General features: G+C 36.5%; 1 protein-coding gene across 1 annotated transcript; it reads right to left on the bottom strand.

Moving 5' to 3' along the window:
• Positions 1 to 16534: 16534 nt before the first annotated feature.
• Positions 16535 to 19047, bottom strand: LOC117314809. The gene is made up of 3 exons (XM_033868914.1): positions 18915 to 19047; positions 18370 to 18581; positions 16535 to 17316 (listed from the first exon to the last, which is right to left on the bottom strand). The coding sequence occupies exons 1-3, from the start codon at positions 18980 to 18982 to the stop codon at positions 16769 to 16771; spliced, it is 828 nt and encodes a 275-aa protein (XP_033724805.1). The 5' UTR covers positions 18983 to 19047; the 3' UTR covers positions 16535 to 16768.
• Between the last annotated feature and the right edge of the window lie 494 nt (positions 19048 to 19541).

Genomic DNA, 19541 nt, shown 5'->3' with positions numbered 1-19541 from the left:
AATTTGGTCAGAAGCATCCCTATGGGTAGGGGACTCAAAATTGTACAAATGATGGGGCTGACCCCCTGGGGGCCTGTGGGGCGGGGCCAAAAGGGTTCAATTTGGCGCTATTGATATAAACGACTTCTTCTCTGAAACCGAGCAATGGCTATCGCTCATATTTGCCTGGTAGCATCACTATGGGGTGGGGACTCAAAATTGTACAAATGATGGGGCTGACCCCCAGGGGCCTGAGGGGCGGGGCCTAATGTGGTCAATCCGGCTATATTGATATAAACGACTTCTTCTCTGAAACTTAGCAATGGTTTGAATGGTAGCATCCTATTGGGGTAGGGATTCAAAATTGCATAAAGGAAGGAGCTGACCTCCCCCCACATTTGTGTGGTAGCATCCCTATGGGGTCGCGCCAAAAGTCAATTTCATTTCATGGATTAATGCACTTTTTGGCACTTTTAGTATTAAAATAAAACCAATGTACATGTACCCATATAAAATGCGGATGCTATATATTGACATAGCAATACCAGCGACAGATATACTTGAGCATCATTCTTGTTTCATATCTCATGAAACCAGGTGAGCGATACAGGCCCTCTGGGCCTCTTGTATTAGGGTGTGCCACTCTTCTGTACCTGGTAACGTGCTGATGTTTCAATGCCATCATTAATAAAACACGGTTTCATGACTCCGAATCGGTTGATTGCTATTTAAATGCACTTTCAAGGGAAAAATAATAATTTATCACGAGACTCTTTTGTATATTACCTCATCAGTTATACAGTAAAAGGTTCAGTTCGACTCGACTCGTGGATCAATATAGCTAATTACCTTACTTGAATGAACTTTTTCTCGATTTGATGTAGCTGTTCGTGTGACGGAAGTGTTAGTAAATTAGTCCTGTTTGAATAGCCAAATATATCACATATCTAAGAGCAAGAGTTTGACTGAAATATTAAATGAGGAAAGCATTAAATGTCATCTACGTGCTCCATGACTGAAAAAGCAATCCCACTTTCCCCTGTGGCAAGACTTAGCAGTTGTTAGACCTCCGTCTTGCTACAAAACTGTATGCCTAACCAACTATGCATCTCCCTATAAGTCAATATGCTGCAGGGATTCGGGAAGGCATTCGGAGGTCAAACAAATCTTAACCATGAGGAACGTATTAATAATAAATATTATTAGGTAATAAGTTAATAGGTATTTCATTGCATACAATATGTTCACAACTGTATTGCCCTCAAGTTCTTCACGCCCACCAAATTTTGACGGGAGTATTATGATATATGGGTCGTCCACCCGGCGTAAACATTTCTCCTCCGATATTTTCAATCAGTTTTTTTAACCTTATTATGCTTTATAATCATATGTTACTGCGTTTCCCTAGATGATATTTTTTTAACAAAAGTTATTGCCCTTTGTTTAATTCAGTGTTCAATTGTTTTGTCCGAAGATTTCCTCCTATATTTTTCAACCAATCTTTGGGAAACTTAGTCGACTGTTTTCCTTAAACGGCCCTGGTTTCAACGATATAAGTCTGTATACTTATCCTCTCCCTCAGTTTTTCGCCAATTTCTTTCAGAACTTAAAGACATTAAGTTGTACATGAAATTATATAAAATGACGTTTGACTCCTTCATTGACATTTTGGTGGGACAATTAACCCTTCATTTCAATATTTGTATGCACTTGATAAAACAATACGTTTGTTTTTAGCATAGAACAGACCCGTATATTGTTCCGCTCCGCGATACTATTGTTTGCAGTTGATCAGTCTGTAAGACCCCAATCTAATTAAAATCTAGATGGTCATTCTCACTACGTTACGTGAACATCTTACAACATCCCATAAGGGGTCACGTCAGGGTGACCTTTTGGATTAGCCAATCAAATGACTGCTTCCAGAATCTTGGAAGTGAATTTTATTTGTCCGAATTTGCATGACTAGAGTGCATAGCTTGTATAATCTGTTAATTTGTTTCAAGTCATTTCGTCCCATAAAGCATAATGATATACACTGTGCCGAAATGGTTTGCTTCAGATGCATGCTGTGACGAAATGTTTTGCTTCGATGACATAGACAAAATGCCTATTCGCCCTGAAAGTGAAATACACCCATCTCCGAGGTCATCAGAACGTGACGTAAATCCCCATATGGCGCGATCAATCGCAACATCTCGGGGATATTTCCGGCAACACTCGGAGTAGATTTCCGAGTGTTGCCGGAAACTTCCCCGAGATGTTGCGATTATCAACTTCCCCGAGATGTTGCGATTATCAGCACAGATCTAGGTATTTCCAAGTAACGGGTCCGGACAATTTTGATTACCGTAACTAAGGGGAAGTCTTACATTTGTATTCTTACGCGTGATGATATATTCCAATAGTAATTTTTACCGTTACAGTCCCTTTAAATATTTTATTAAGTGACGAAGTGCAAATGTTATAAGAAATAAAAGGATAGGATAAAAAGTGTTATGTTATTGCATGAACGTTGATGAAACTGCATGGAACCTGGTCCGCATCAATAGAGCTGTCGGTGCAGTGGAGCGAAGCCAGTGATATATAGAGAACCAGAACCTCTGATATATTTATGAAAAGGCATACAAGTGTCTGACGGAAATGATTGTTATCACAATTACTGACACATACAACAAGCTAAGCTCAGCGTTCAGCGTACCTTACTAGTTTTCCAGGACAAGATACATCTGAATTAATCAAGATGATGAAAATAATCATTGGATCATGATATACAACCTCGAATTAGGTCTAAATGATGAGCCAGTTTACATACAGTCATCATTTTCCAGTTACAAAATATTTCCTCCTATGTATAACATAGTAACACAAATGACGAAGGAAGACACATTTTTGAGTCGTGTCCTGACCGGGCCTCGAACTCACGAATTCTACGGCACCCAATCGCCTAGCCAGAAATACCCGCAGCTTATACCGCTGCGCCACTTCGACGTTCTTAAAAAACAACGTTTCAATGGCGCAGTGATGGTCGGCCCGATACCCTGACATGATCATTGTGGAAGTCGTCAATTAGATGATATGAATACCTAGATCGCAATGTAATTACATACATGGATACGAATTGTACATATATATATATTTTCTCGGTACAACTACGAGAGGAAATTCAAATCTATATCTTCGGATCACCAACACATAGTGTATATGATACATTGTGCTAATAAATAGCTATATATATAGATATATAACATAATTTTGGCTATACTGTACCCTTACCAGCCGTCATGGATTTCAACACGTTTTACCCTACCACATCCTAGATGGACGAAACAGCTTAGTTCTAGATATCGGTAGCCAGTATAGAAGCATTGTAAATATGTTCATGCATCCACACCATTTCACACTGACTGACTGACTGACCACACAATACATTATATAACTCATTATTAATCTCGTATAATTAACATTGAATTATGGTGGAAACCGTTCCAAGAATAGATATACGTGTCTGATGTAAACAGTTGATGACGAAATGTTTACACCACAAAGAGAAGCCAACAAAAACAAGCAGTGCTGACATTTTAATGGGGTCCAAGACATTTAAATTCTTTGTACAGGTAGATTTCATTTATCACTGAACAGCTATAGATTAGATATCGGAAGGAGAAAATGAAGAACTCTCCACTAAGAATTGTTTAAACACGTTTGGTGTCCTAATTATACATTTTTAAGGGGGCAAAGCCGATCCCTTTTCTCACAAAGCGATACATCCAACAATCTTATATAAAATATGAGATATCTTATATTTTATACAAGATATCTCATAGAGAAATTTAATTGAATTCTCTGCGAGATATCTTGTTTATCTGATATGCAATATGCTACATGAGATATCTATTATATGAATTCTCGTAACTAGTGCAGATATCTTGTACAGGAATGATATTTGCACTAGTGACAAATCCTGATATTCTGTCATACTCGTGAAGCATATGTTATATTCAACGGAAACCATCAAATATGTTCTGTATCTATATATTAGAGAGGTTTAGCAACCTTACGTGTAAGGGTTCGAGTAGCCTACACGTACACGTACGCGTTAGGTTGCTAAACCTCTCTATTATATAAGATTTCTTGTGTTACGTATGAAATATATTAATATGTACCATATACCATATGAATACTTTATAATTATAAGATATCTGTTTAATGTATATATTTATTGCATATATATTTCACTCGTATGACAGAATATTTCGATATTTTTCACTCGTGCTTCACACTCTTGAAAATATCGATATTCTGTCATACTCGTGAAATATATGTTATATTAAACGGGAAACCATTCAATATCCTCTATATATATCATGTACGATGTACAATATACTATATCTTATATACAATTATATTAAATCTGGTAAAATATAGGTTCGACAATGCTCAATGAATAAATGTTAAGTTGGCTTGCCATATTTGACCACACATTAAAGGAATCATTGGAACCTTCATTTGGTATTACTTTGAAGTTTTTTCCAATACATATATAGGTTTGATGCGTCGATTGCTACAACAGATCCAAGCGAGCCGATAAGAATACATATCCCCAAAACGCCCATGGACGTAGCGCTGGGCCTATTGTCTGGGGCACTGATTCGTTTGCGCCTGTATAAGCTGGTGGCAACCTTCGGTACACTCAGTTTCTTTCTCAGAAAGCTCATTAGTGCCTGTTTTTCTTTTGTGTTGAGTGATATCGACCCATTTCCCCACTGGAAACTCCTTGGACATGCTGGAACGTACCCTCTCATCAACAGTCTGTTTCTGTGAGCAAATGAGTTCGGAATGATGCCACGAAGCTGACTTGTATTGTTTGTCGCATTCCCTTTACAGAGGCAGGTTAGGTTCCGGAAGTATTCTGGTGTGGAAAGAGGTATTGTCGTTTTCCGCTTATCCTGACCTAGGCCACGGACAGCGATAGTCTGGGCTAAAAATACAGGTAAAATATCATGTGACCCCAGTGATTCCCACAGTATCATATAGATTGTCACGGTCCATTGGCGCGCTATGTGTTGTGAACGGATTACACGTATATAGTCAATCAATACCATAGGAAATCAAGTTAAATTGACATGTTAAATTAAATAGGAATTTTACACTACTCATCCACGTATGTCTGTGGTCGACGCTGCAGTTCATTTACATTTTACTTTGAATGGTATGGAGTAAATCGGTTATGATTTCACTCTTTCTTTTTATCCAAATGAAAATTAACTAACTTAAAACTAGATATTTTATATTAAATATGCATTTAATGTTAAAAAAAATCTTTCAAATAGGACCAAGAAAAATTAAATGGTATCATTCTTAAACATAACAAAATATGAATAAGATACATCTTGGTGATTCGAACTCAGAACCTTTGGCTTGCTAAGCGATGGTTCTATCATATGAGCTATGCTGACTTTTGGGAATGTGATGCTCATGTTATGAATTATAGTCAGTCTGGTTAATGCGGTTTTTTTTCAATTTTTCGATACCAGCGCATCGGAGGACCACTTTTTAAGAATAGGATTTTAGTTGTCTTTTGGTACATAGAGTAAAATAAGACATTGTAAAAGTTGGTCTTCCGATGCGCTCTATGTCAAAGAATGATATGAATACGGGAAAACCCCCCTCGAAAGTTGCAAATAGCCCGATGATGCAACTTTACGGTCATTTAATGAAATATCCATTGCAATGAACAAAAAAAAATTTCGCAAATTAGAAATTTTATATGTTATAGATTTAAAGTTTGTATTCAAAAACTAAGTTTTTAACAATATTTTTTTTTGATTTTGAAAACGGTCACCATTAGGTCGAAACAGGCCAATATGCGCCATACCTCTTTCCGTTACACCAGCCAGCCCAGAAGTGGCATTTTCAGTTCCTCCAACCAGTCCAGGGGCTTCAGTTTCAGTACTACTAACCAAACCGGAAGTGGAATGTTCAGTTCCTCCAACCAGTCCAGGGGCTTCAGTTGCAATATTCAAGTATATGATAGGGATATTTCACCTGTCACTGAACAGCGATAGATCAGGCGTCGGAAGTGAAAATTATTTCAAAACGTTTGTTTATGGTAAGCTACTTTTACATTTATTTAAATGGGGTCATTGTCGATCCCTATTCTCATAAAGCAATATCAACAATCCTATATAAAATATGAGATACCTTATATTTTATATACATGTAGGATATCTCAAATAGAAAGTTAATTGGATTCCAAACGAGATATCTTATATTATATGCTATATCAGATATCTTATACATATATGAAATCTCGTAACTATATAAAATATCTTATATCAGAATGAGATTAAGACGATATAACGCTTCGCACTAGTGACAAATCCTGATATCCTGTCATACTCGTGAAATATATGTTGCACTCAATGGGAAACCATCCAATATGCCTATATATTATATAGTATATAAGATTTCTTGTGTTACGTATGAGATATCTTATAATAATACTATATGATATCCGTTTAATATATTAAATATATCATATATACGATGAAAATATACTATATCTTATATAAAATTCTATTAAACCTGGAAATTTTAGGATAGACAATGCTCAATGAATATTTACATTTCCATCCGTGTGTTCTCTATATGAAGGGACTAACAAAATTAGCGTTCATTCCTAGGTAACAATTAACCTGGCGCGTTGACAAGTGTGAATATAAAATCGCGTTTGATTACACATGAAATAATGTTTTATCAACTTTAAAACTTGTTAATAATTGTAAAATTGAAGACATCATTTCAACATTTTTCTCTCATGATGATTAAAATAATGAATTTGTGTGGAACTATATTTTGTGTACTTGATTACCTTTCCCGCCAAATTGGAACTATCTGTTACGCTGTTACATCGATCATTCAGCTGTTTCGTCACTACGTATAACGAACGTAGAATACTGTTTCTTATGATTCTTTTCAAAGATTACGTTGAAAAATAGTTTGAAATGTAAATATAAGAAATAATTGTTATTTTTTAACACGCGCGTCATTTAAAATATCTGTCAAAAAATGCCGTTCATACACCAGTGAACAACAAAAAATAACAATTATTTCTTAAATAAATGTTTAGATGGCTTGTCATATTTGACCACACATTAAAGGGATCATTGGAACCTTCATTTGGCATGACTTTGAAGTTTTTTCCAATACATATATAGGTTTGTTGCGTCGATTGCTACAATAGATCCAAGCGAGCCGATAAGAATACATATCCCCAAAACGCCCATGGACGTAGCGCTGGGCCTATTGTCTGGGGCACTGATACGTCTACGCCTGTATAAGCTGGTGGCAACCTTCGGTACACTCAGTTTCTTTCTCAGAAAGCTCATTAGTGCCTGTTTTTCTTTTGTGTTGAGTGATATCGACCCATATCCCCACTGGAAACTCCTTGGACATGCTGGAACGTATCCTCTCATCAACAGTCTGTTTCTGTGAGCAAATGAGTTCGGAATGATGCCACGAAGCTGACTTGTATTGTTTGTCGCATTCCCTTTACAGAGGCAGGTTAGGTTCCGGAAGTATTCTGGTGTTGAAATTTCCGTTACACCAGCCAGCCCAGAAGTGCCATTTTCAGTTCCCCCAACCAGTCCAGGGGCTTCAGTTTCAGTACCACTAACCGAACCGGAAGTGTTATCTTCAGATCCATCAACCACTTCAGATATTGTATTTTCAGTTCCACTTACTAAGCCGGAAGTGGTATTTTCAGTTCCATCAACCAAACCGGAAGAGGTATTTTCGGTTCCATCAATCAAACCGGAAATGGTATTTTCTGTTCCATCAACGAAACTGGACGTCACGCTGGTATATTCATCCTCCAACATGGTTGTCGTTTCTGAAAAAAAAAATGTTTTAGAACAGCTTCAAACAAAAATTCCATTCTTGTTGCGATCTGATGGCAACCATATTATAAACAACGCTCTGCCTTGATTAGAGGAATGTTGTTCGCGAAACGGGAGCGTAGATCAAGCTATTATCTAAATAAGATGGTTGTCGCAAATATTTGTGTATTTTCAAAAGCTAATATTGTTTATTTGCCCGTGTGATATTTTTCATGTCTCATCTTTGGAACGTCATGAATTGCGAATGGCGAAACAATCACGGGTTCGTGTGATTTTGTCCTTCCATTTTAAAGCCTGTTAAAACGTATGTTTTCTGAGTCTGTGGTAAAATTTGTACATTTGTTTTCATTTTATATTCCCCAAGGTTTGCAAGAATAAAAAAAAAAAAAATATGACTCGTTTCATAAAATCTTATATGAAGTGAAATTTCATTTGATATCCTATATATATATATTATTTTAAATTAGAATATTGTCAACAGGTACAGCAATAACCCATCAGCAAAGAGCCATTGATTTAATGAGATTAGATAATAGCAGCGCGTTTTACCTTCTTTCCTAGTTGTTGTAGTCTCGGTTAAAAATAATGGATGAACAAGAAAGGAATCACAAATTAAGTCCATTAATAACGATAGAACACCGGATGCAAGACATCTTAAATCAATCTAGTCTTGTTGTTAATGGAGCATTTACCGAGAGCATCGCGTGAATTGTTTTCACCAGACGATAGCGAATTGCATTAAAGACAAACTATTTATCAACAACGCCATGACGTCATACTTGATTGCTTGATCCCACAAAAAATGTCTACCTAGCACTCAGGTATGTGACTCTCAGTCACAGCTTTGTTCGAGATACGTTTTTCACAGAGTCCTGTTTATGATATAGTCCGACCAGAATGACCTGTCGTGTTGAACTTTGATTAGCATATTGATAACAGACGAGTCTATAGTCATTAAGGGGAAATAGGTGCTTTGTATAATGTAAACATGTGTATCTTTTAGTTGTTTATAATGTAACAAACCTTATCATCAGCTGCATCATTTGTATTTATACTGGTCTAGATTTAGCGACAATACTGTTAACATGTGAACAATTGATCACATAGTTACTTGGATATGTGTAAACCATGTGTCAAAAATAAATTATACAATCCATGTGTTGTCAATATAAAATTGTAACAAAAACGAATGGTCCAAACCAGCACCCTGCTGGACACAGTAGTATTCCTAATCAATATATGTTTTGTTAAAAACCACCTGTGCACAAATGGAACTACCGACTTTGTATAATATTCCACGAAAAACTCAATGCGACAGGTTATTCTGGTTTGACTTTTGGCCCCGGATATGACGCTATAGGTGGCGTTAGTGGTCAAGATGAAGTGTGTGATTGTTCGGTAAATGCAAAATGCAGATATAGTTAAAAACGAAATACAGAAGATTAAATGCAAGCTGAATAAGTGTGGATGTATCTTTTCAAATGACACATTAATAAAAATTATATCCTGATTCAAAAGCAGTCTTATCACGAAAAAAAATTCAAACTGATATAATTTGTGTCATCCGTGCTTATTTCTCCAGCAGTTTTATATTATTACTACCAGCATTGAAACTATGCCGTTTATCTTTTTTAAAGATATTTCTTGTTTATACAACGACGTACTCTACCTTGCTGTGACTGACATATGAAGGAATAGGCGGATGAACATGCTGTTGTCCTCATTTTCCCGTGTCTCAGCCGGACACATTTTTCGGAATTGCATTCATCTGGTTCGGTATTGGCCCAGACATACCATATGGCCATGTCACTGCCGTGCCAGGTATAGTCCGAACACGTGTCTGTTAAGGTATACAGGCCAGTCCAAATATTGCCACGGGTTCTAAAATGCAATAACAGTTTCGTAACAAACCTGTTAACAGGACCACCTTTGAGTCGATAAATTGGCGTTATACCAAGCTTTTGTCTTTAAAATGGTTCACCTAACAAGGCGAAATATAAAAGTTATCCGATATATTATCAGTGATATCCTCTCAATGGGGCATTCTCTTTACATGGACGGTCTTTGAATAGAGGTAATTCATAAAAAAAAATGGTCGCTTCTAAGAGGATGAATCCGGCGCCAGTTTCATAACACTTTACAGAGTTTTCTATTAAGGAAATAAGATTTTAAAAACAAAACATCTTGGCCTAGTCACAAGCATATGATCACAAGCATGACAAACTAATTTGGACATTGGTACATAAAGCTGTGGTGTGATCGTGTGTGAAGAGCTATGGTGTGACTTTAAACTGACTTTAAGCATGTATTTGCAGAAACAACATGAGTTCTTTATAAAAACATTTATCGGTGATGTAAATAATTCAACAGAAATTTAACACGTGTATTGTTGAAATCGGATGTAATGGTATGATATTAAAGTATCAAAAAATATTTACGATGAAACTTCAAGACAAGCGTGGAACAAGCATTAGCAAAACCACACTATCCCTATTGTTCTGTACTTTTTAACGCGAATTTTTGTCGATTAAAGGGGCGACAATGAATTAACTAGAGGTCAATAACGTTTCCCATCCGTAAAAATAAACTAATTGTTTTCTTTGATGTACATTTCGTATTTACAAATAATTTAATCTATACTAATTCACAGGTAGAGGTTATATAAGATACAACTTACATGTCTCTTCCAAATATCGCTATGAGGTCATCCAGTTCCTGCTGACTACCAATAGTCACTAGAGTCATACCGCTACTGGTGCATTCTTCTATTGCTGCAGACCACGCCAGACCTTCTTCGTGGAAGACGTATGTGCTGTCAACTGTGGAAGGAACATTGAAGGTAAATAAATAAGAGTCCTTATATATTTCGATGTATAAAACATTTTCTGTCAAATTAACCTATATTTTTTTTTTATTTTACCTGTATGTCTGTATTAGAATTAATTTCAAGCATTGTACAATATAAAGTTTTTAATAGATTTAGTATACTATACTCTACTATATACTATATCGATACCAAGCTGCCCTATACGCCTGTTTTGTCTTCCGAGGACTTGTCAGTGACGCTGCCGGACAAAAGTATGGATATCCAAACCGAAAATTTGTCGGCATAGCCGTATACTATTCTTTTTGCCTCGGATATGACGCGACAGGTGGCGTTACTGGTCAAGATGAAGTATGTGATTGGTCAATGTAGGGGTAAATGCAAAATGCAGAATGCAGTTAAAAACGAAACTAAGTTAAAATTGACTGCAAGCTGAATACGTGGATGTATCTTTTCAAATGACACATTAATCAAATTATATTCCTTATTTAAATGTAGTCTTATTATCACCAAAAATGATTCAAACTGATATAATTTTGTTAAATTTTGTGAAACGCACCAGTTCGTTAATTTATTTCATCGGCAGTTTTACATTATAACCACCAAAATTAAGCTATGCCGTTTATGTTTTTTAAAGATATTTCTTAATTTAAATGGTCATCACGGATATGCTAAAATATAGACTGAGAGGTGTACCAAACTCATAACTTAACAAATGCGGTAATTTAACCTAAAAAAATAACCAATTCGTTGCATTTATTCTCACAGCTTAACCAAATCTGTATATTTAACTTCATAGCCTAGTCAATTTAGTACATTTTTTAATATTGGATAATTGTAAAAATAAAACATGAAACTGCTATTACAGTATATTGCAATAGATGTATAATATTGAACTGTTTTAAAATAAATTTTATTTATAGATATAGAAAATATACTTTACCTTCAAGGAAATAACTAGACAAAAAGAGAAAATCCATGAAAATGGCGCCAAAACGATACATTCGATTCTCCATTTTAGTATTCGCCACACAAGTTTCCCTCTCTCAACCTCAACTGTGTGGTATCAATCCAAAGGTGGGTAGCATTGAGCGTTACCGTAATCACAAACATTTCTCAGCCCCACGGGAAAATCGGTGGTCATTTACGGTGACAGACTACGTCCTTATTGTAAATAAATAAAAACTTATCTTGTCCATCTCTGTAATATTTCCTTGATGATTTAGCCGATATGTTGTACTATTAATCAAATAGTGGAGGAGATCGTTACCCGTATTGATGAAGGCTAACTCAACTGGGATTTCCGTTCAAACGCTTCACTACAGTGATAAAGTTGTGATTATGTTTGTTTTACAAATGTTTTGACAAATATAGTCAGAAGTGCATAGGACACCAGTTTTGCTTTGACCTGGGTTTTTTTTAACTTTGCTTAACGACCTCACAACAGCAAGGGTCGTATCATAACAGTCGTCAAAAATACACCAAAAGTTAGGTAACCAAAACGACACTAACAACAAGTGTCTTATCATGACGTTCACCAAAACGACACTAACAACAAGTGTCATATCATGACGGTCACCAAAACGACACTAACAACAAGTGTCATATCATGACGGTCACCAAAACGACACTAACAACAAATGTCATATTATGACGGTCACCAAATCGACACCAACAGCAAGTGTCTTATCATGACGGTCACCAAAACGACACCAACAGCAAGTGTCATATCATGACGGTCACCAAAACGACACCAACAGCAAGTGTCTTATCATGACGGTCACCAAAACGACACCAACAGCAAGTGTCATATCATGACGGTCACCAAAACGACACCAACAGCAAGTGTCATATCATGACGGTCACCAAAACGACACTAACAACAAGTGTCATATCATGACGGTCACCAAAACGACACCAACAGCAAGTGTCTTATCATGACGGTCACCAAAACGACACTAACAACAAGTGTCATATCATGACGGTCACCAAAACGACACCAACAGCAAGTGTCTTATCATGACGGTCACCAAAACGACAACAACAAGTGTCATATCATTACGGTCACCAAAACGACACTAACAGCAAGTGTCTTATCATGACGGTCACCAAAACGACACCAACAGCAAGTTTCATATCATGACGGTCACCAAAACGACACCAACAGCAAGTGTCATATCATGACGGTCACCAAAACGACACTAACAACAAGTGTCATATCATGACGGTCACCAAAACGACACCAACAACAAGTGTCATATCATGACGGTCACCAAAACGACACCAACAGCAAGTGTCTTATCATGACGGTCACCAAAACGACACCAACAGCAAGTGTCTTATCATGACGGTCACCAAAACGACAACAACAAGTGTCATATCATGACGGTCACCAAAACGACACTAACAGCAAGTGTCTTATCATGACGGTCACCAAAACGACACCAACAGCAAGTGTCTTATCATGACGGTCACCAAAACGACACTAACAGCAAGTTTCTTATCATGACGGTCACCAAATTGACAACAACAAGTGTCATATCATGACGGTCACCAACACGACACTAACAGCAAGTGTCGTATCATGACGGTCACCAAAACGACACTAACAGCAAGTGTCGTATCATAATGGTCACCAAATTGACAACAACAACAAGTGTCGTATCATGATGGAAGTCAAAATGACACCAACAGCAGGAGTTATGGACTATTTTGTTTTTTCTTCATCGGTCATATAAAAACAAAAAATGTTTAACTTTACCACTACATGGTCAGACTTTTGAAGGTAGCGATATTACGAATTTCATTGCGGTGGTAATGTTACCACTTACATCAAAACAAAGGTTCTGTATTCCACAAGTTATGTGTTGTAATGAGGTCAGCAGATCAATTTTTACTTCCTCATTGTCATCGTGAACAGAAGGAAATATTTACGATACCGCAGGATGATGACCTCCGATCTCCTCTGAACAGAACATGAAAAGAAGCCCTCAGTGTCTCTGTCAGTGAGATAGTTCTGGTATACACAGGCAAAAAATTGTCTTCATGTCAATTTGACCTGAAAAAAAATTCAACTGAAATTGACCTGAAATTAACCTGAAATCGACCTGAAAATGAGGTCAATTTCACATGAAGAAATGTTCAGGTCAATTTCAGGTCAATTTCAGGTCAATTTCAGGCCAATTTTTTTTTCAAATCAAATTGACATGAAGACTTTTTTTTTGCCTGTGTATACCAGAACAGGAATAGACTAATCTGCTCTTTTCAGGTCAATTTGACCTCAAAATCTTGACCTGAAATTGACCTGAATTTCACCTGAATTAACATGAAGACATTTTGCCTGTATACTGTAAACGTTTTGATTTTGGCACATTCATATCTCTAAATTATTACAGATAAGCGCAATGAAAAATTAGCATATTCTCATATTTTCTGGAGGTGGCGCAATCATAATTTAGCGCAATGCTTCAAGAGCGAAAAGCGCCAAAATAACATTACCGCTAAAACATATAAACGTTCAGTATTTGCTTTCGACGTTTGTTCAATAATTTCTTGTCGGATTATTTAAGTTATACAAACGCCTGTTATTCCCCAGATTATCAGATTTGATGTACCTCATTGGTCAAAAGGTCTGATCAATTGGAATTTGCTGTTTTCTTATTATTATGAAATCGTGTTATCACCAATAGCTATTCCAGAGTCTCGGAGAAAACAAATATGTCCAAAAGAAATAAACAAGATTTTTCACAATATTCAATAATTTATTAAATAATGTAATGTTGTACATTGAAATACAATGAAATTAACCGTCGATGACTGAATAGACATCCATCACAAACGTTTGAAGGCCATTGATTAATCGTGCCTTGCACAACATCACAGTAAATGGTTAATAGTAAAATTGAATGATAACTGGAGACTGTGAAAACTCGTCCGTGTTGGTATATACTGTTACCAATGTAATTTCTGAATTATTATTCCATGAAACTGGATATTAATTGAGCTATTGTCGGTGTTATGGGGGTAAAACGTAATATTTTGTACCCCTTTCATCGCTGTGATCGGTTCCTGACAATATAGCTATTCCTTTTTGTCCTGCCGTGTTGCGCATGTACATGTCCATGAAGAATTAATGAAGTAATGCGTGGGTGCGTACGTTTGTATGTGTATTGATATAATTGCTCTGAGTAGAATACCTCTGTCAACACATATCTGCATATTGAAACAGGTCGATATCGTAATACTGTAAAAAATGAACTTTGTTTGTTTGTGTTTAACGTCCTATTAACAGCCAGGATCGTTTAAGGACGTGCCACGTTTTGAAGGTGGAGGAAAGCCGGAGTACCCGGAGAGAAAAAAAACCCGACCTACGACCAGTACCTGGCAACTGCCCCACGTAGGTTTCGAACTCGCAACCCAGAGTGGAGGGCTTGTGATAAAGTGTCGGAACACCTCAACCGCTCGGCCACCGCGGTCCCCAAAGAAATGAACGTCTGTGTAGAGATTGCAATATAACATAGAAGATGAATGTCACTTTCTGTTAATGTGTTCAGATTTTCAAATCAAGATGTACTTAAATGTACTACTGCAAAAAAAAAAAAAACACAAAAAAACACAAAAAAACATCGGTATCCAATTAATTAGTACAAAAAACGTTAAAGATTGAACAATGTTAAGTCAATATGTATATGAAAAAACATGATATCATGTCTAAATATCTAAATATGTTAACGGGTTTGTCCATTCTATATAGATTTTAATTCTTCACAGTGCGCAATATCATTAAAGGTGGCTAACCATTTCACAGTAACAACAGTCCCATAAATCTGTCACGCCTACAACGCTCAGCCATGCGTCACGATCTCTCATTAAAACATATACCCAGTCTGTGTAGAATTATTATTGGACAGGAAAACTATATCCCAGCTCACCCGCATAGTGTTGACTGATAGCAATAGCAATAGCAGTCATCGGTCTTCATATAAGCGTGTCCGCTTCTTGACCACCTGTTTTTATCTTTCTATTTACAGTACGCATGTTCAATCATGTATCAAGTATAGTATATTCCTCATTTAAAATATGGTCGTTCAAATTTCCTCAATACGGTCATCAAATATCATTCATAAATGCTAAGGTAATCATGGTAAGATAGACATGAGTAAACCTATGCAAATCAAGTATTGCAAAATCCGTAATATTAAATGAACATACGTCTGCTATGCGTAACGCTTGACTGACTAAATGTATGTATATATATACACACCACAGCACGTGTTGGCCGCGACCAAGGTGTCGCGATAACGTAAAGGTTAGTGTTGTACAACTACTAGTATTTAAAGCAGATAAAACTAAGACAACACAAATTAACCGAAAAGCTGTTGATTCCCCTATCTCTCGGATCATACAAATGTATCTGATGCTGCACTAAACAAATCCAGTATCTTAAACGGTAAAGTAGGTCAATTTGGGGTTAGGTCACGTGGGGTTTAAAACACTACTAGGTGAGAACGGGGCTAGGCCACGCAGGTGTTAAAGTAGGTCATGCTCGGGTTTCCCTGGTCTAAATAGGTCACACAGGTGTTAAAGTAGGTCATGTTGGGGTTTCCCTGATCTAAGTAGGTCACGCAGGTGCCAAAGTAGGTCATTCTTGAGTTCCAATGTAGGTCAAGTTGGGGTCTAATGTGACGGCTATACTACTCTTCGCTGCTATATTGAAGTTAATGAATTAATTCAATGGAATTACAATTCAACACTATATGATTCGGTAGAATAGAGGTTATCGATCTGACTAATTGAGGTCATAATAAAGCATAAAAAACATGAAACTCAATCTAATTCGAGCAATAACATATTTATAAATGACACTTGCAGTCTACATGTACGCTACAACGTAAACATGCATGTTTGCTTCTCTGTTTCTGCTGTTCATACACAACGATATTGGCAATAATTCATTTCACGTTGCCTTTATGTGTTTAAAAACGGGTGTTTAATTGGGCTATTGTCAGTGTTTTGGAGGGCAATCGTGACCTCTGGATCGTTTCCTGACAACATTGGCAAACATTCATTTCACGTTGTCTTTATGTGTTTTCCAGTATATATACAACGTTGACGCGTCCATTGCTAAAACAGATCCAAAGAAACCGACAAGCAGACATATCCCCAAGACACCAACAGATACAGCACTGGTCCTATTGTCAGGGGCACTGATTCGTCTACGCCTGTACAAGCTAGTGGTCTCCTTCGCTACACTCAGTTGCATTTTCAAAGCACTCAGTAGTGCTAGTTGTTCTTCTCTGTTAAGCGATACCGACCCATTTCCCCACCAATATTTCCATGGACATGCCGGAACGTAACCTGCCATCAACAGTCTGTTTTGGAGGGCAATCGAGGACGGCATGATTCCGAGGAGTTGACTTGTATTGTTCAGCGCATCAACATTGCAGAGACAGGAAACGTTTCTTAAGTTACCAGCGATTAAATCTGCAGTTACAGCAACCTTGTCGGTGGTAGTATATTCCGTTTCATCAACTGAACCGGAAGTGGTGTATTTAGTTACACCATTATAACCGGAAGTGACTATTGTAGACTCCTCTACCAAAGAAGTCGTGTCTGAAACAGATATTTGTAAACATACATGTCAAGATGTGATTCTGTTGCTTATATTTTATTGCGTAAACAATCATCATTATTGTTGTCATTAAAAATTAAATCAATTACATTATGCAAATACACTACCAAAGAAAACGTAGATAATGATAGCACGATTATCAATATTGTCAATATGGTTTTATAATCAAATAATGATATTAAAAGAATGTAATAAGATGTTGTGTAAACAGGTAATTTACGCCATTTTATTACCAATATATAGATGAATAAATTGCTATGTAAACATAAAAATACGCATACTGGGTATTGCTAAAGCAATAATGTCCCCCGCCCCTGCTAAAAAGCGTAACAGTGACCTTGACATTGACCCCAAAAGCCTGAAACTCGACCTTGATCTGTAGCTACTCATACTGCAGATGCATTGCAACTTTCACCATCCTACCTTAAAGCATGCTTGAGAAAAGTGCGGAAAACTGAGTGGACACACTAACAGATGGAAAGACAGACAGAAAGAATAAATCTTGCAAAAGTTAGTCAAAACGGAACGAAAGTCGAACTTGATCTGTAGCTACTCGTACTGTTGTAACGTTATAACATACCTTGAAGCATGGCTGAGAAAAATGACAGACAGACGGACGAGGAGAGGACAATTTACTATATTCACTTAACAATTCATAGACTTACATATTAATACCAGAGCAATCTGTCGCAAACCATATTAATCGTGTTCGTTTTTGGATGGATACCTATGTATTTAAACAATATAGAGTGTGTTTCTTCGACATAATGCCATTTAAAAAAACAACCGCTATTTGCTGTTCTTATAATAAGGATTATCAATATTAATATCTTATTCAATCATTGTATATCAATTTTGAAGCAAGTTTTTGTAATCCTTTTTAAGAAGAGAAAATTAAAATTTATCATTTTGGTAGTCTGAATAAAATAGCAATACCCTAATAAGGGCATAGCTATCCAAGATGCGAATGCATCAAGACAAACTTATTTCAAATGCTGTAAAACATGTGGTTTAAAATTAACAGTGCTATTTACCTGGTTGTGCTTCACAGATAAATGAATACGTTTTTGAACATTTCTTTGTATTCAATTTGCCATATTTCAGTCGGACACACGTGTGTGTGTTACAATCATCAGGTTCACCAGTTCCCCACTCTTGCCAAGTGGCCACGCCTCCGCCATCCCAGGTATAGCCCGAACAATTGTCTGCCTTAGTGTATAAGCCAGTCCAAATCTCGTTATTTGTTCTAAAATAAAAAACAAAAAAAAACACTAGTAATAATCCTTTTGGAGATCCTGCGTTCGAGATTCATTCAGGGGACGAGTCAAAAATGTCTAATCATTATTATTTACACTTACTACCTGATAATTTCTGTTGGTTCGAATGTTATATACAATACGCTCAGGTGCTAAAAGTATATAAAGTTTTGTCATTTTTACCTCTTTCTTTCATACATTTTCATCTATTCTTCTAATTTTCCTGAATTTATTACTGAATGGATTTGTACAAAATAGTGCACACATATTTACAAATAATTTTATCTAAAATAATTCATAGGTATAGGTTAAATAAAACTAACATGTTTGTCCCAAACCTCGTCTTGAGGTCATCCAGTTCCTGCTCACTACCAATAGACACTTGAGTCATATTGATAACGGCGCATTCTTCTTTTGCGTCAAACCACGACAGACTGTCTTCGAAGAAAACGTAACTGCTGTCAACTGTGGAATGAAAAAGGGGAAAAAATGAATTCTAGTACGATGCATTCTAGTCTAACGTAGTATCCATGTTTTCTTCATTCTGTTACTTCATTATACCAGTGAATATTTTACTGACAATTCAAACTGTAATTCAATACTGTAGGTCACTTAGATTTCGCGAATACTTTTTTTCGCGAATTTATTTCTTCGGACTAAATTCACGAATGATGAGCTATTAGAATACTGGAGTTTGTCAGATTCCTAAATCGTAACGGATAACTTGGACGTCAACCAAGGTGTTATTTATAGATAATCGCGAAGGATTTGATTTCACGTTTGATTCTCCTCACGTATTAACACCAAATAAATCCCACGTGAAAAATAAGTGATTTACTGTAGTTTGTCTCATTATCTTAAGATTAAACAAACCAACGAGTAGTTACCTAGGATATATCCTTTTTCATTGCATAAACTATAGATTCATAATTTCAAAATGATAAATAAAT

The sequence above is a fragment of the Pecten maximus genome, chromosome 16 (genome assembly GCF_902652985.1).
Source record: "Pecten maximus chromosome 16, xPecMax1.1, whole genome shotgun sequence".
In the NCBI taxonomy this organism is placed as follows: domain Eukaryota; kingdom Metazoa; phylum Mollusca; class Bivalvia; order Pectinida; family Pectinidae; genus Pecten; species Pecten maximus.
The sequence above is the reverse complement of the archived record's forward strand: the minus strand, read 5'-3'. Positions and strand labels throughout refer to the sequence as shown.

Bases quoted from the DNA above. Each gene is read 5' to 3' on its own strand.
- LOC117314809 (XM_033868914.1), bottom strand. From the start codon at position 18,982: ATGACTCAAGTGTCTATTGGTAGTGAGCAGGAACTGGATGACCTCAAG. The intron at 18,582-18,914 runs GTTAGTTTTATT...TTTTTATTTTAG, and splicing joins ACGAGGTTTGGGACAAACAT to AACAAATAACGAGATTTGGA. The intron at 17,317-18,369 runs GTAAATAGCACT...TATCTGTTTCAG, and splicing joins TATCTGTGAAGCACAACCAG to ACACGACTTCTTTGGTAGAG.